We start from the raw sequence: 17120 nt of genomic DNA, 5'->3' as shown, positions 1-17120 counted from the left end.
TGATTGTTGTGACAGTTAGTGCTTCTTCTTAATTCTATAGAAAAATCTTCAGTAATGGCTTAAGAATCAATAAAATTTGAGCAAATGAAACCCATTTGGATCCGCACATAGAGTTGGCCATGTCGATGGTGCCATGACTTGTTGTCATTGTGCTGCATCATCAGCTGCTTGACCAGTTGTATTGCTCGACTGCTTATCTGCTGTCAAGGTTGCAGCTGATCAGATGTTATCACAGTCTTCTCACACACATGCAGCCTCATACTCCAGTGCCTCAGGCAGCCATCCAGGTTACATCTGGCTGGCCTGAGTCTTCCATATTGTCACTGTACCTGAGGTAGTAAGCATGCCTGTAATCTGAAATCAATTGAGTGTCAGTAACCTGTATGTTTATATATGTTGGGTCCCATCTCCCTCTCAACTCACTGTGTATGGTGCAAGCATGCTAAAACCCACAGAACTGAAATATAAAACAGTTTTGATCCCAAGCATTTCAGATCAGAGGCTCTCAGCCTGTATGGCTTTTCAGCTCATTCTAACTTCCCTTGCTAGCCCCTGGCTATTAGAGTGGAGATGTTGCAGAATGGGCTGGTTAAATGAGAATGGGTGAAAAGAAAAGTCTTCATTACTAAAAGTTGCATGATTCTGCTCTTTTCAGATGTGCCAAAAACGGCTACACCTCCCGATGGTATCACCTTTCCTGTGGGGAACATTTCTGTAACGAATGCTTTGACCACTACTACAGAAGGTTTGTTCACCGACATCTTTGTGGTGGAGGGATGTGATGGGGCCTGGGGCGGATAGTCAGAAAGCTAAAACTTGCTGGGCTTACTGAGTTACTGGGTCATCCAGTGCCTGTGGTGACTGGAAGTGTGACAGGAAATGCAGTGCTGTAAGCACTATGTACAGCGGCCGAACCTGGGTATCCAGAAACAGGAACGCATGGGGAAATAGACATATTCTGAGTGAAGTCATGTTATTGATAGGAAAATGAATGCAACTGAAGATACCAATATTGGTCAAATTAAGGCAGAATCTGAAAGATAATTATCAAATATATATTTTTATCATTTGAGGTTCCTAGATTTTATATAGATGACAAAATCACGTAGGTATGCCTCAGATAAACATAGAAGCAAAACTGTCTAGAGTAGAGGGTTAAGAAGAGTGGAATGTAGTCAATATACAGTGTATACATGTGTGAAACAGTAAAAAATATGGCCTAAGTTGGTATTGTGCAGGTTTATGTGTCTGCTATGACACATGTTAGGGATGTGTGTAAGTCCTAGAGAGCTCAGCCACTCTGCTGTTTTTACAGTACATAAAAGATAGGGTGCAGAAATCTGGGAGGGGCCAGCAGAGCACTGGGCAGCCATCTTATTTTTTTCATAGCCTAGGCGGGCCTTGAGCTTGTGCCTCCACTGAGTAGCTGGGATCACTGGCTCATGCCATTCAGCCTTTGCTTTGGCTTTACTAGTGGTTTTCTGTATTCATTCTTTTTTTTTTTTTTTTTCTGATTTTAATTTTTTTTTTTAATGTTATTTCATCTCCTGATAAAATTTTAGTGGTTGCTTTAGGATTTACCCTGGACATTAGAAAGTTTTCCGCCATCTAGGACTCTGCTCTTATTTTGTTTATAGATCTACACTGTCTAGAGCATGTTCCTTTTGCTAGCCTGTGGTAGGCATGTCATTGTAATGTGCTGCTGTGTGTCTAAGAATAGTGAAGTTTTTTGTGTGAGTCTGATCAAAATTGAGTCTGAAAGCTACAAATCAACCTGTAGGTTGACTTTTTTTTTTTTTTTTTTTTTTTTTAATTGTTTCCAGCCACAAAGATGGATATGACAAATACAGTGCCTGGAAAAGAGTGTGGACCAGCAATGGCAAGACAGAGCCAAGCCCCAAGGCATTCATGGCAGACCAGCAGCTGCCCTACTGGGTAAGGAGGGCCACTGCTGCACTAGTGTGCTGCAGAGCTGAAAGTATTAGCTGTGGTGACAATATTGCTTTTCAGGAAGTCTTTTCTTGGGCTATTTCTAGACTTACTAAAGCAAATTTTACAGAAATCTTGGTTAACTCAGGATATTCTAAGGACCAAAGAAGTGTCACACACTACCTTCTGTTTATCCACCCATCTTTTGATGGACACTTCGGTTGTTTGCTTTCAGGTAGCATGAATACCTTTCTACAGTTCCTCAGGCATGTATACCTTGGGATGGGCCATATAGTCATTCTGCGGTTGGTTATTTTTTGATGGTCCTGGCGTATGAACCCAGGATCTTGAGCTTGTGAGGCCATGTGCTGCACTGCTAATGTACGCTCCCAGCCCCCACTCCTACTTTGTATTTTGAGCCCGGGCTTGCTAAGTTGCCCAAGAGGCCTTGCACTTGCCATGCTCCTGAAAAGCTGGGCTTTAACTCCCTGAGTCTCTAAACTCTTCCCATTTCATTCATTACCTTTCACTGTAGTTTACAGTGCATGGGGTCAGATTTCTCCAAACCATTACTAACTCTTTTTGGTTCGGGATTTTTATTGTTTGAGAAAGGAGTCTTTACTGTGCAGCCTTGGCTGGCCTGGAACTCACTGTATAGAGAGCAAGGCTTTCCTCAAACCCAGAGATCGTCTGCTTCTGCCTCCCTAGTGATGGGACAAAGGCAAGTGCCACCACATCCCACTATTTTTGCCTTTTTTGAAATGGGTCTCATGTAGAGCAGACTGGTCTCAAACTTGCTAAGTGGTTGAGGATGATTTTGAACTCCCGACCCTCCTGCCTTTATCCTTATCAATTCTTGTCTGTGTTTTTTTAACACTAGCTGCCTGGGTGGTGAAGAGGTGACTCACTGTAGTTTTGTATTTTAGTTCCTCAATGCTGGTGCTTTAACCATTTGCAAATATACAACTCTGCTCATTTTCAAGTTAGGCTGTTTCTTGTAAGAATTACTTACACATTGTGGATATAAAACTCTCATCAGCTCAGTGATTGGCAGATATTTTTTCTTCAGGTGGCTTTTTCCTTTGCAGGGATCATATAGTTCTGGGAAATTTCAGTTTATGTTTTCATTGTGTCTTGGTTCCTGCTTGGAACTCTTTGCCAAATCTGAGGTTGTATAAAGACCTGTCACTATGCTTTCATAGATTTTTTTTTTTTTTTTTTTTTTTTTTACTGTTTTAGATTTCACATCTAGGTCATTCATCCATATTAATTTCTGGGTATGTGGGAAGCCAGCATGACTTCATTCACCCACATCCATACATGCGGAGTCTTCTATTTTGGAGTAATTAAGGAGCTTACAGAGATGCCCCTAAACCTGTGTGCTCCTAGCCTCATAGCGTGGCTGCTTGTCAGACTGAGAAGTTAACATGGGTACAGTATGGGGATCTGCATTGTCTGACTTGGTCTGAATTTTGTCCATTTCTCATCCTTTCAGTGACTAAGAACCTGGAGCAGGACATCACAATTCACATTTCATGTCCATACTTTTTGAGTAATAGTATCTAAATTTAACTCATTATTTCCTTGGGCTTGAGCCAGAACATTTTCCTGATAAGTTTTCAGAACTTTTCATTATCAGAAATTACTCTGATCATGTCAAAATGGGTATGATGAACCCAGGGAAAGGAAAGAAATGCTAGATAAGGGGTTTGGGGATGTGAATGCTAAAGCGGTTTCCTACCATGCACAGAGTCCCCCGTTCAATTCCTAGGCTCAATACATGGGTCCATTCATATGGAGATAAGACGGCAGTACAGTGAGTGGAGAGTGGGTTCGATAGTTCAAGGGTAGGCAGCTTATTGATCTTGCCTTAATTTCCCATGTAGGTTCAGTGCACAAAACCAGAGTGTGGAAAGTGGAGGCAGCTCACCAAGGAAATCCAGCTTACTCCACACATGGCAAGAACTTACCGCTGCGGCATAAAACTAAATACTATTACCAAGGTATGATTTCTGTGGTGACCTTTTGAATTAGTTTATACATCGATGTATTTGTAATTGTAGCCTGCCTTTCTCATTTTGTGTGTTAACCCCTGTATAGGGTTGTGCTGGTCTGTATGTAAACACAAGTTTAACAGTTGAGTTAATTTGACTCTTGTCTTACTATAGGCGGCTTGGTAATGGGCTGCTCAGGGTTGGTTTAGTTATCCAAGAACACTGTCTCTTACCCAGTTTGTCTTTGGTTTGTCTTCAGTCCTCAAGTGGCAAGTGGTTGCTGTATCACCAGCCACTGTGTCTGAATTCAAAGCAGGAAAGGGCAAAGGGCAAGAGTGGCGTACTAGCTGAGTCTGTCCCTCTTTTATTGGGTAACAGCTTACCTATTAGAGTTTTACTCCTGTCATCCGCCAGAAAGGGATTGTACAACTATGTCAGACTGCGTGAGGACAAAGGAAGAAAAGCTCCATCACTGTGTGTTACCCTGTATATTCCAACACCAGACAAAGCAGAACTTTTGTCAGTAAGGAGGGCAGGATGAGTGGATATGATTGGCCATTAGGAGTTAGCCATAGATAGAACGTGCCTGTTCTGAAATTTGGCAGTTAGTATTTTAAAATGTGTCATACTTTGAATAGTAAAGATTAGCTACCAAATCCCAGAATCAAATAGTACTTTTGTTGTTGTTGTTCTCCAATTGAGGGAGCATGACAGACCATGAATGCTACCATGGTCAGTGCTTTCAGAGGTTTGCGGTATAGTCACATAGCCGTTGCCGGTAAGACTGAGTGCTTCAGACACGTACATTCTAAACAATAAGTGCAAAGTTTTGGAGGGTTATCATCAAAGTTGTTTTTTAACCCAGGGTTCAAAACGCAAATATTATTGGGTTGGGAATGTAGCTCAGTGACACAGCATTTGCTTAGCATTTGAGTAGCCCTGGGTTTGATCTTTTGCAAAGGCAAAAACACCCCTCCCTTCCACGTGTGTTAAAGTGGCCATACTTACTGTATAAAAACAACATCGAGGCCTATGTGTAGAGTTCAGTGATAAGCACTTTTGCAAGGTGAAATTAAAAAATACAAACATTTATGAGTCAGATTTTAAGTTTCCACGTAGTATATTGCATATAAATGTTACATGAATATAATCTTAGAATTTAAGAGGAGCAGATTGTATGTGTTTATAAATACACATAAAAAAAAAAAAAACTCCTTCTGAGCCATTTTTTTTCCCTGTCTTCAGAAGTAAACTCTTGGGCTGAAGAAAATGGTTCAGTGGTTAGTGCTTGCCCAGCATACATAGGGCCCTGGGTATGAACTTTAGCTGGGCCTGAGGGAGGGTAGTCTTAATGATTCATTCATTAAGTCATTAAGATTTGATAAAGGCTCCTTTTTTAAGAGCATCCAAACTGCTTATTTTAAGATTTTGGAGAAATAAAATATGGCTCAGCTGGGCATAGTGGCTAACTGCCTATAATCCCAGCACTTGGGCAGTGGAGGTAGAAGGTTCAGGACTTCAAGGCCAGTCTTCCCTACATGACAAGTTGGGGGCCAGCCTGGGCTGTATGAATACATTAGACCATGTCTTGAAAAAAAGAAAAAAAAAAAGCTGAGGCTCAGAGTGATAGTATGAAACCTGTACCCAAGTTGAGTAGTAGTACTTTTGAGTTTTGAGGTGCTGGGAATTGAACCTATAGCTTTTCACATGCTCTATTGTACAGCTCAACCCCAACTCCTAAGCATATTGGTGCCATTTTTATTGTATGGGAACTTGTATCTTGTTTCATTTCAGAGAGATTACCATAATATACTCTAATTTTATTCATGGAACATGGGGTCTTGTTGAGTTTTAGAAAATGTCTACAGTGTGCAACCAGAATACCAGTCTAAGAGGCAGTATTTCCTTCATCCTTGAGACTTCAGTTACTTCGTTCCCATTCTATCTAATTCTGTCTCTGTCCCCACAGATTAATTTTTCTGACTCAAACTTGATAAAACTGGAATCATCCAATACATATCCTTCCAGTGTTTGAGTGTTCCACTGTATAAAATACTTTAAAACAAAGGGGACTGGAGAGATGGCTCAACAGTTAAGAGCACTGGCTGCTCTTCTAGAGGATCTGGGTTCCATTCCCAGTACCCACATGGCTGCTTACACCTGTCTGTAACTCCAGTTTCAGGAGACCCAACATCCATGCCAAAACACCAATGAACATAAATAATAAAAACAACAGCAAAACAAAGCAGAAAACCATCATCCACACTGTGTGGATCAGTAGGACTTTTTGCTTTGACTACTGTTTGCAGTACTGGATACTGATACTAGGGCCTCATAAGTGCTAGGCAAGCACCAAACCACCAAACTCTGTAATTAGCCCTCTTTTTACTTCTTTTTGAGGCAGGCTCCTTTAAGTTGCCTAGACTGACCCTGAGCTCACTGTGTACATTCCAGGCAGGCCATCAGCTTGTTATTCCCCTGCCTTGGTGTTGCAAGTCTGTGATATAGACAGCATGCCTAGCTAGTTCAATATTTTATTTATACTTCAGAATAGTGTTGCATTGTCTGTGTGCATGCCAGTTTGTTTCCAAACTGCCATGTGGAAGGCCATTTGTGTTGAAACATTTGCAGTGTGAGTGAAAGTAGTGATGATTCTGTGTGAGTGTCTTGTGTGTCATTTGTGTAGGTGAGATGGTAGTACACTTGTATCACATGGCAGAATGAGGATTGATTCTGAAGGAAGTGTCTAATCGTGGCTGGCTGTGCTCTGACAAGTGGTGGTGGCCTCTTCGGTTGTTTCTCTGCTGTGCTTGGGATAGTTCTATAGTTTTCTAACATTTTGAGTATTTCCCAAGTCTATATTTACCCTTCCCATTTTTTAGTCTTATGCAAGGTAGAATAATGGCAACTTTGAGATAGCTTTGAATTTGTCCTGCTACCTCACCCTTCTGAATACTGGGATTATGGGAATGCACCTTAACACCTGCCAAGAACTTTCATCTGTTATTGTTCTTTGTAGCTCAGGTTGATTAATTTTAATTGACAGGTTAAATATATTCACATACATATTCTGGAATGTTTATACATTCTGGAATGGTTAATTTGGGCTAATGTGCATTACTGTACACAAACACACATTTTATGAGATCACTTGTAATTGACATGGTGATATCTAAGACCACAATTGGTTCTTAGCTTCACCTTCCAGTTAGAAGTCCTCTAAATGGTAGAAGAGGAAAAAGTACAAGGGCCTAGGAAAGCGGGTAGACAAGTCCCCTTCAAATTGAGAGGCTGCACTAGTGGGAACAGGGCCTAGGGAGGCCCCTCGTGTGTTTCAGTCAGTGAGAACAGTGTGTGAGAGCACCATCTTCTTCCTCTTCTCTTTTCACTTAACACCAAGGTGTGTTTGATGCCCAAAGCTCTGGTTTATCCTTGCTGAGTAGTGTCTGAATGGGAGCACTTGCTTCCCTGCTCAAGAAGAGATGAAGTTTGTTTCTAAGTCTTATCTGTTTCTGCTGTTTCCTGGAGTGTTGTTGCTCTAACTTGCTCAGGTCTCTATTAATTTAAGAGTTTCTTGGCATGTATTCTGGAGATTATTGCTGTTAATCGATGTGCTCTCCAAACCTTCAGCTAGGCATTGTGTGTTGAAACAGAAGTTGCACAAATCAAAATACCCAGCCCAATGCTTTTTCATAAGTACCTGCTTCTCTGGAATACTCAGCAGGTGCCCTGGTGACCCCTGCCAGTAAGTGTCCAAGCTTGCTCCCCCAGAGTAAATTGCCTGCTTACTTTCCTAGCTTACAGAATTATGGATTTGACTTTGCTTGCTTTTGAACTTCACATAAATGGGATCATGCAGTGTGCTATTTCAGAACTGCTGGTGTGCTCCAAATGGCATGTAGTTGCCGTTGGCTATTTGACTGCTGTGCTACCTGACATCACTCGGGTACACTGCAGCTTACCTCTTCTGTTGCCGATGGACTTGGTTTGTATTTCACTTTCTTCTGTCACAAACAATGCTGCTTTGAACTTCAGAAATACATACTGAATTTCATTTTATCTTCTTTTTCTGTCCTTTGAGACTGGGTTTTACTATGTAGCTCAGGCCAGCTTTGGAGTCTGTGAATCACCCAGCTAGCTTTGAACTCATTGTGTACTGCAGGCTTTAACTGTCCATCCTTCTGCCTCATTCTCCAAGTGCTGAGATTACAGTTGTATACCACCATGTCTGGCTTGAACATTTTTTCTTTTTCTTTTTTTTTTTTTGAGCTTTCTTTGATAGAATGCTAGGAATTAAACCTAGGGCTTCTGCATACTAGACAAGCAAACTCTTAGGAGCTATATCCCCAGACTTCAGTCTTAAAATACATTGCTTGGCACACACCTTACAAGGGTCTCTAGGAAATACACCAGGGTGAAAATGGCTGGCTATGTCTATCTGATGCACAGTTTTAGTTGCACATGATAGTGATGCCAGGCCTCTGTGTATTCCAGATGTGTGTATCTTGTCTTAGCCCTCTCTACCACTGGTACAGCTCTTTGTTTTCGTGGGGGAACATCTTGACGAAAATACACATCTTCCCACACTCTCATTCTAGTGACATGTCAGATATTTTTCTTTCCAGTTATATAGTTAAAAAAAAAAAAGGAGCCATCATATTGGAAGATATTGAAAGGAAATGACATTGTATGTTTCGAAAGCACTTAATTCAGGCTTGGTTTTCTTTTGCAGACTGACATCCCTGATCATTGTTCTCTCCCCGAGGATCTAGTGAGTATTTCTTCATGTTCTGAATTGGTGTTAACTGGGCCTTTAATGATCAGTTCACTAAGTAAATGACTAACGTGGCAACATTGTGAAAATGCTCATAGTAACAGGTGGTGATGGAGGTAGTAGTACTGTAGATTTATTATCCCCTCACAATTAAAGAGTCTGAAGTCAATATTGTTTTATACTGAAGGGAATGAAGATGCTTCCACCTTGGTGCAGGGATAAGACTTCATAATCTTGTTTTCTAAGGATAGCTGTGACCGTTCCTCCATGAACTCTTTCCAGGGCAGAGAACAGGATGACCATGGCTTGACTGTGTTGGCCTGGCCTTGGCTGTGGAGAGGGCTCCAGTGCTTTCTGACCACAGGGTAGCCTCTCTGCCCTGTCCTTGCTCAGATACAGAAGTGTGTCTAACATTCCCAGCTACCAATGCCCTGGTACAATCCAGCTGTTTCTGGAAAATTTTGTACTTGAGATGGCAAACTCCACTTTTCGTGTAATGAGATCTGGTTTAAAATGATTGTGAATATTCTAAATTGCTAAACTCTCAAGTTCTGATTTCCCATGATTCAGGACTGGTAGTTTAAGCTTGTTCTCTGTGTCTCAAGTTCTAGGACCACAGCAGGTCTTCAGACAAAGGGAGGAGGGACAGTCTCTTCTTCGAGGGAGTTGTTCTGTTTTAGTTTTTATTAAGTTTCATTCCCATGGTAAAGTAGTGGACCAGGTAGTTTATAGAAAAAGGGGAGAATAACTTCAAGTACAATTAGAACACCTTCACCGTCGGCTCTAATATTAAGGCCATTTTATACTCAAAAGAGCCTTGACTTTAGGACAGAGGCTGCACTGTATTCATGAGGTAGAGGACTTAGACTTGAATTGCCTTGCTTTTGTGCTGCTGGGGAAGGAACCCTGGCCTTGGGCATGCTGTGTATTTCCAGCCATGCAGGCTGTTGACACAGTCCTAGACTGACATCCAAGACTGACAGCTAGCAAGAGCTTACTGTTTGTTCCATTTACAGAATGTGGGGACCAATTTGGAGTTCAAGTGGGCTTCCAGCAAAGAGAGAACTAGAGGGTTATTTCAAGATGGCAGGGTCTGCTCAGTTTGCCTTCCAAGCTACATGATCCAGCAAATAGACTAGGACCAGTCTAGATTCATGATTTTTAAGATGCCAGACTCTGGATGTCAGTAACTGAATTCTTTGCTTGGAGCTGAGCAAATATTCTATTTTCATTTCTGCTGCCATGGTAAAATAATCCAGAAAAAAAGTAGTGTAAGAGATACAGGGTTTATTTAGTGAACAGTCTCAGGTTTTGCGTCCACTATTGAGGGGAAATCAAGGCAGGAACTCAAGCAGCTGGTTACATCATACTGTAGTGAAGAGCAAAGAGAATAGACACATCTTGCTTGATTCTTTTTTCCCCTACTTATTTTTCTTCACACTTAATGCTAGGGAATGGTGCCACTCATTGTGGACAATGTCAACTAGCAGTCAAGACAGTCCCCAACAGACTGATCCGATCTCATGATTCCTGGAGGCAGATCTGGGATATTGGGGAAGCAGCATGCTTATGTAGTGTTAGTGGGTTTTTTTTTTTTTTTTTTTTTTTTGGTTCAGGGAGGCTTTCTGTATTTGGGGAAGAATTTTACCTAAGAAAGACTGTCTCTGGGTATCCTTCACTGTTTTTATTTGATACTTTATATGAAACTCTGTGAACTGTTATGTCTGGGCTATGATAAAGATGAGTGTCTGTCTTTCTTCTTTCCTTCTCATTGATACATCATAGAGAGTGCTGGAAGTTTCCAACCAATGGTGGTACTCCATGCTTATCCAGCCTCCTTTGCTGAAAGACAGCGTGGCCGCACCACTGCTCTCTGCCTACTACCCCGACTGTGTTGGAATGAGCCCCTCCTGTACCAGCACAAACCGTGCCACAGCCACCACCACCAGCAGTGCCAGCCCAGGGAAGATGGAGCCCTCCAAGGCGGCCTCCTCCCCACTTGGTGAGAGATGTTCTGGTATTCCCCATTCTTCCATCCCTTGCCCCCTCCTTGGAAATTTTAGGGTAAGCAAACTGCAAAGGACTCTTTCAATGTGTGTGACACATAAAGCGTTCACTGTTCCATGCATTTTATGCAGTTGGCCTTCATGTATACCTGCTCTGCATCATGGATTCAGCCAACCTTGGTAGAAAGCTATTTGGGAAAAAGTTCTATCTGTATTCAAATATACAGATTCTGTATTTCAGATTTTTATCGTTTGTGTGTGTGTGTGTGTGTGTGTGACCATGGAGGTCAGAAGAGAGGGTTTCTGATCACTAACAGCCATTTCCATAGCATTTACATTGTATTAGGTGTTAAAAGTCATCTAGGGGTGGGCCTGTGCAAATACTGTACCATCTAAATGAGGGACTTGAGTATATGTGGCTTGATAGACTTATGTGGGTAGGGGTAGGGGATCCTAGAACTAGTTCCCTAAGGATGCTGAAGGAGGGATGGCACTGTGGATCTATTGTAACATTGTATACAATGTATACTTACCTTGGAAAACCTATAGCTCCTAACTATTATCATTTATAGTAGTTGATTAGTGTTTCTTTCAGAATTGGATAACTGTGCCATTTACTGATTTCATAGACACTGACTTAATCAGAAGTAGGTTTGGGCTGTGTGAGCACTGCTTTTAAGTTTTTGTTTTTATTTTTCTTCTTCTTCATCTTTCTGTCTCTAATGACACCAGTAGAGAACCACTCTAAAAGATTCAGAATTTCATGTCAGGACAGAAATGTTAATTGGCTGCAAAGGAATTCTAACAGCGCCACATTTTTGACTGTGAAACTAGATTTTTTTGCATTCGAGATCCAATAGCGGATGGTCCCTAACAGTGGAGATGTGGGGAAATCCAAGTTGGTGCTGCTGTGGAAGCTGCCATTGTTTTGAGGCTGCACTGAGCTGGGCACTCAAGTACTAAGAGTGCACATTAATGAAGACAGTTTGGCAATGTATAGTAAAGATGATACAATAAGACTCTGAACTAGCAAACATTTCTTAAGATGCTATCCTAAAGTCAATCAGTACAAAACTGCATTTGCAAAGAAATTTGCTTCGGTGTTGCTTATAATTGTGAGTGTAATATGTGTAAATGCCCAGGAGAGGGGAATGGTTGAGTAAAACACAGAGCCACTGAAGTTATATTTAGTGACATGGGAAAACTTTTAGAAGTGGGTTTGAAAACACCTTTATTAGCATTTGCCCAGCTTTATAAAAACTAGCACCTAGTGTGTTAATAATAAGACACTTTGGATCCTGGAACATAACCTAGCATGGGACATAATTAAGGATTCTACTTTATATTCAGAAACTTCCAAAGGGTGAGGTTTTTTGGTTTGTTTCTTTTTAATTCTGAAGGTTATATTTATGTGTGTGCCACCGCACACATGGGAGGTCAGAGGACAACTTCAGGGAAGTTGGTTCTCTTCTTCCACTTGGAGATTGAACCAAGGTCATCCGGCTTGGTTACAAGAATCTTTACTCACTGAGCCATATTACCAGCCCTTCTGTGTGTGTGTCTGTCCATCCGTGTGCATGTGCTTCTTGCAGATTTGAAAGTTACGTCTTGTTTGTCACCTGTCAGTTTTAGGCATGAACCGCTACTTCCAGCCATTTTACCAGCCCAATGAGTGTGGTAAAGCTCTGTGTGTGAGGCCCGATGTGATGGAGCTGGATGAGCTTTATGAGTTTCCAGAGTATTCTCGAGATCCTACCATGTACCTGGCTTTGAGAAACCTCATCCTCGCTCTGTGGTACACAAATTGCAAAGTAAGTGAGGCCATGCCATACAGCAGCATGGGACTAGAGGACAGCGATGAAGGAAAGGAATGCTTGACTTGGAGATAGAACCTGTAGACCATGGGTTTTTCAGAGTGACACTGTTGCCATTTGGGACTCAAGGGTGCAGGGAGTCTGTTCTATATACAAAGTAGTATATTTGCCAGATCTTGGAGTATTTGAATAGGCTTCCCAGCTATGTATCCCAATTCAAAAAGCTTCAAATGTTCGGAAATCTGAAACTTACATGTTCTGTTGGCACTCAAAACTCAGAACAGTTTAGATTTCATGTTCGGTAATCAGAGATGCTTCATCTGGATGAGTCTAGGTATTTTCAAGTAGAGACAGGGTGAGCCTGGTAAGAACAGCTTTGGACCGTATGGAGTCAGACCGCTACAGTGCATGAGAAGGTGTATGGGGTATTGCCCCAGAGGCAGGAAGCAAGCAAAAAGGGGATTCTATGCCCTTCAGCAAAGGTTTTTGTTCAGCTCTGTTCCTGGCCAAGCAAGACCAGTGCTTTTAACTCTGTAGGACTGCATAAATATTTGGGGCATCAACATGGCATCTGCTTGAAAGACTGAAGGTAAACTGGAAGCAGGTAAAGCAGGAATGTTACGTTTAAAGAAAACAAACTAGGCAACCATGGTGACACTCACCTTTAATTCTAGCACTTGGGAGGTAGAGGCCAGCAGATCTCTGAGAGTTCAAGGCCAGCTTGGTCTGCATAATGAGTTCCAGGCCATCTAGAGCTACAAAGTGAGAACCTCTCTCAACGACAAAATGTAAAAATAAACTTAGCTCTAGTGTTTGTGTTTTTGGATTTTGTTTGTTTTTAAATTGGTGACTTTCCTACTGCTGTTTTGGTTTCTTTGTAAACACAGGAAGCTCTTACCCCTCAGAAGTGCATTCCTCAAATCATCGTCCGTGGCCTCGTGCGCATTCGATGCGTTCAGGAAGTAGAGAGGATTCTTTACTTTATGACGAGGAAAGGCCTCATCAACACGGGAGTTCTCACTGTGGGAGCCGGCCAGCATCTTCTTCCTAAACACTACCACAATGTAAGCAACTGGCTGCATAGTAGCTTTGCCTTTGATTGTGGAAAGAGACTAGTGTGTTGCTATGATAGTGCTAGAAACCACAGAAACCAGAAGGAAGACTTGTGAAGACTCTGTCCCAGGAGGAGACTAGAAGCACAGTTTCTCCAGGCTGTAAAACAAAAGAGGCTACATAAGACAGGTACCGTCATGTACTGGAGGAAATCAAACCTAGTGACACCAAAGAATACAGACTAGCACTGCTTGGCAGTTAGGACTGTCCAGATCAACTGTTAACAGCACTTTGTCACCACTGTTCTAACTAGAGATTTGTTTTGTTTTGTTTCCCTTTTGAAGAAATCGGTTCTGGTTGTTGGGGCTGGTCCAGCAGGCTTAGCAGCTGCTAGGCAACTCCATAACTTTGGGATGAAGGTGAGACTCTGGGGAATTGGAGGTGGGGATAGATGGTTCACTGCTTCTTTGCTCCAAATTCTGTAAGACTTAGAGACCAGTTCCTAAATTTAGTGAAGAGTAATACATACACTGCTTTGAGACCAGATCTCACTATGTAGCCCAAGCTAGCCTAGAACTAGGTTCACATGCCTGCCTCTCGGGTTCTGACATTAAAGGCCTCATCTTTTTTATAGTCAGAGCAGGTAGAGCTTGGAGAGTGCTAGACTGTATGTAGGAAGGAACTTGAATATTCTAACCTGGAATCCACAGAAGTACTTGGCAGGTTACTAACCAGTGGAGGTGATGGGATAGTTTGGGGCAATAAATGAAAGCACAGAAACTCATTGTCTGTTGGAAGAAGTTTTGAAACACCACACTCCCCATGATTGAGTATGGAACCCAGGGCTTTTATTGTGCTAGGCAAACACTTTGCTCTAGCCCTCAGATTTCTTTATGCAAACCATTCATCCTTGGAATCTTACTCAGGAAAACAAAAGCCATGGCTTTTGAGAGCGGAATGGAATGGTCACATGGCTCAGGTAGAATTCTGATTTCTTAGCACCTAGGGAGGGCAGAACAATGTGCCAATTGCTTGGAAATGCCTTACTCCAGCTCACAGCTAGGCAGGATAGAGACGGCTAGGAGGTGGGATGGTATGGTTCAGCTGGACACAGAGGTGCACACCTTTAATCCCAGCACTAAGGAGGCAGAGGTAGGCGGATTTGAGTTGGAGGATGTCCTGGTTCTAGTCAGGACTACATAGTGAGACTCTGTCTCAGAATTTGGTATATCATTTTATCATATCAGGAACCTTCCCCTAGCTTCTCTGATTTGCTAAGATGGAAACATTCTTCTGTTTAAAACTTTACAAGGATTTTGATTTTCAATGAAGGCAAAACTAAATACAATTTTTGTTTATTCTTTTTTTGTGAAAAGGTTTCTCTGTGTTGCCTTGACTGTCCTGGAACTTGCTTTGTAGACCAGGCTGGCCTCAAACTCATTAAGACTTACCTGCCTCTGCTTCCCAAGTACTGGGATTAAAGGCATGCACCACTGCAAGGCAGGTTAAATAAAATTTAAGATTTAGACCTTTCAGTTTTCCCTATCTGGTCCAAAGAGTTTAGATAGTACCTTCTTTTTGATAAGGCGTTCAAACTCACATTTCAGATAGTCAGAGCGAGTGTCCAATAGCTGTGCCTAAAAGATTTTTTTCTCCCAGGTAGACAGAGGACTCACATTGTGGATCACGTTACACAACTGGCAAAACAGGAAAGTCAATTGGGTTAGAGGAAGTTTTTGTGGTAGGAAATCCCTTCTGTGAGCTTTTGAAAGTGTTTGTGTTATTTCAGTATTAGATGTTAGGCTCAGTGTCTCTTGTTTGCTTTTTACTTGGGAAACCTAAAGATTATATTACAGGTAAGGCTATTAATATCCAAAGTCTGTGGAGGCTGTCTTTAATGTTTGCCCTTGTATACTATAAAGAGAAACGTGGCTCACTATTAAAATCAGAGAAAGAGGGCGAGGAGGTGGAGCCACAAGCTTTAGCCCTCCTAGTTATGTCTGGGGTTGGGATAGAGGTAGGGAAGAATGCACAGAGGACTCATTACTCTCTCAAGGGATTGAGATAGCCTACGAGACCATCCATCCCCCTTAAGGTTAGACAGTCCAGTGCTCTGGGTAACCTGAGCAGTGGGGGACTGGGAGCCAGCAATTCAGAGTAGTGTTTCTGAGGGTCCAGAGGTGAATGGCTGATACTGCAGCAAGGAGCACTCCAGTTGGACCTACTGCAACCCCCAGGGCGAGGGCACTTGAAACCCTGGGGCCACACACAGACCTTGCCTACTCCCAGAGAGCAGCTCTTCATCTCACTGGCATTAGAAACTTGGAGATGGGTGTGCGACTCAACTGGAGTCGGCTGACAATATTAAGTGTGGTGCTGTGCTATTTAGTTTATGATCTAACAAATAAAGCTTGCCTAAAAATCAGAGTACAAAGCTAGCCACACTAGTTAGCCACAGAGGCCAGGTAGTGGTGGTACATACTTTTAATCCCAGTTACTTGGGAGACAGAGACAGATGGATCTCTTTGAGTTTAAGGCTACCCTGAGCTACACAAAATTGGTCCAGTCTAAAGAGAAACAGAGCTAACACAAAAGTGATCTCAGCACTTGGGATAGAGAGGAATATAAGGCGGGAGGAGACAGAGCTCAGTGCAGTCTGAGGTTTGGTGGAGAGAGATGCAGTCTGAAGATGCAGTCTGAGGTTCAGTGGATCGCCCCTTTGGTCTGAGCATTGGTAGAGGTAAGAACTCTCTGGTGGCTGGCAGCTTTGCTTCTCTGATCTTCAGCATTAACCGCAATATCTGTCTCTGGGTTTTTATTATTAATATCGACTAGAATTCATGCTACAGTTAAGGGCATGCTTACGTAGTTGAAAAGGTCCTAGCAACATTGAGGAATTGGTATTTCATGGAAAATTCAGCTCTTCAAACATAGTTGTTTGCTTTGATTGAGACAAGCAATTTCCATGTAATCCAAAATGGCCTCACACTTGAGCTTCCTACTTCAGTCTCCTAAATGCTGGGTTTACAGGCAAACACCACCATTCATGTCTTAGGCTGGACTTTGATGTGATCTCTGGGAATTTGGAGATAGCTCTGCAGATAAATTGTTTACTGTGAAAGCATGAAGACTTGAGTTCAGACGCCCTGTGTTCACATAAATGCTAGATGTGGTAGCATATGTCTATAATTCCAGCATACTTGGAGAGTGGAGACAGGTGGATCTAGGAGATTGCCGGCCAGCCAGTTGAGGTACAGCTCCAGGTTCAGTGAGAGATAGCTTGTCTCAAAAAATATGGTTAAGCACACCTGAACCATATATGTATACACATAAATATACCCACTGCCACACAGATTAAAATTGGAAAAAGAAAAAAAACTAACATAGGGGCTGGAGAGTTGGGTCACTGGCTACTCTTGTAGAGGACTTGGGTTTAATCCCTAGTGCTCACATGGTGGCTCACAACTGACTGTAGCTCCAGTTACAAGGGGATCTGATGACCTCTCCTGATCTCTAATGGCACTCACTGCATGTGGTACAGATGGGTGCA

At 42.2% G+C, this 17120-nt stretch overlaps 1 protein-coding gene across 2 annotated transcripts in view; it reads left to right on the top strand.

The window, feature by feature from the left end:
* Positions 1–17120, top strand: part of Kdm1b (lysine demethylase 1B) — a 36341-nt gene that overhangs the window by 1882 nt on the left and 17339 nt on the right. For both annotated transcript variants that reach the window (XM_051194327.1, XM_051194326.1), the window contains exons 3-10: positions 656–745; positions 1824–1935; positions 3816–3932; positions 8656–8694; positions 10483–10699; positions 12330–12514; positions 13405–13581; positions 13915–13989. In XM_051194327.1, the coding sequence (XP_051050284.1) occupies positions 656–745; positions 1824–1935; positions 3816–3932; positions 8656–8694; positions 10483–10699; positions 12330–12514; positions 13405–13581; positions 13915–13989 (1012 nt within the window). The remainder of the gene's footprint in view (positions 1–655; positions 746–1823; positions 1936–3815; positions 3933–8655; positions 8695–10482; positions 10700–12329; positions 12515–13404; positions 13582–13914; positions 13990–17120) is intronic.

The sequence above is a fragment of the Phodopus roborovskii genome, unplaced genomic scaffold (assembly GCF_943737965.1).
Source record: "Phodopus roborovskii unplaced genomic scaffold, PHOROB, whole genome shotgun sequence".
Classification (NCBI taxonomy): Eukaryota; Metazoa; Chordata; class Mammalia; order Rodentia; family Cricetidae; genus Phodopus; species Phodopus roborovskii.
This window is presented reverse-complemented; position numbering and strand designations above follow the sequence as displayed.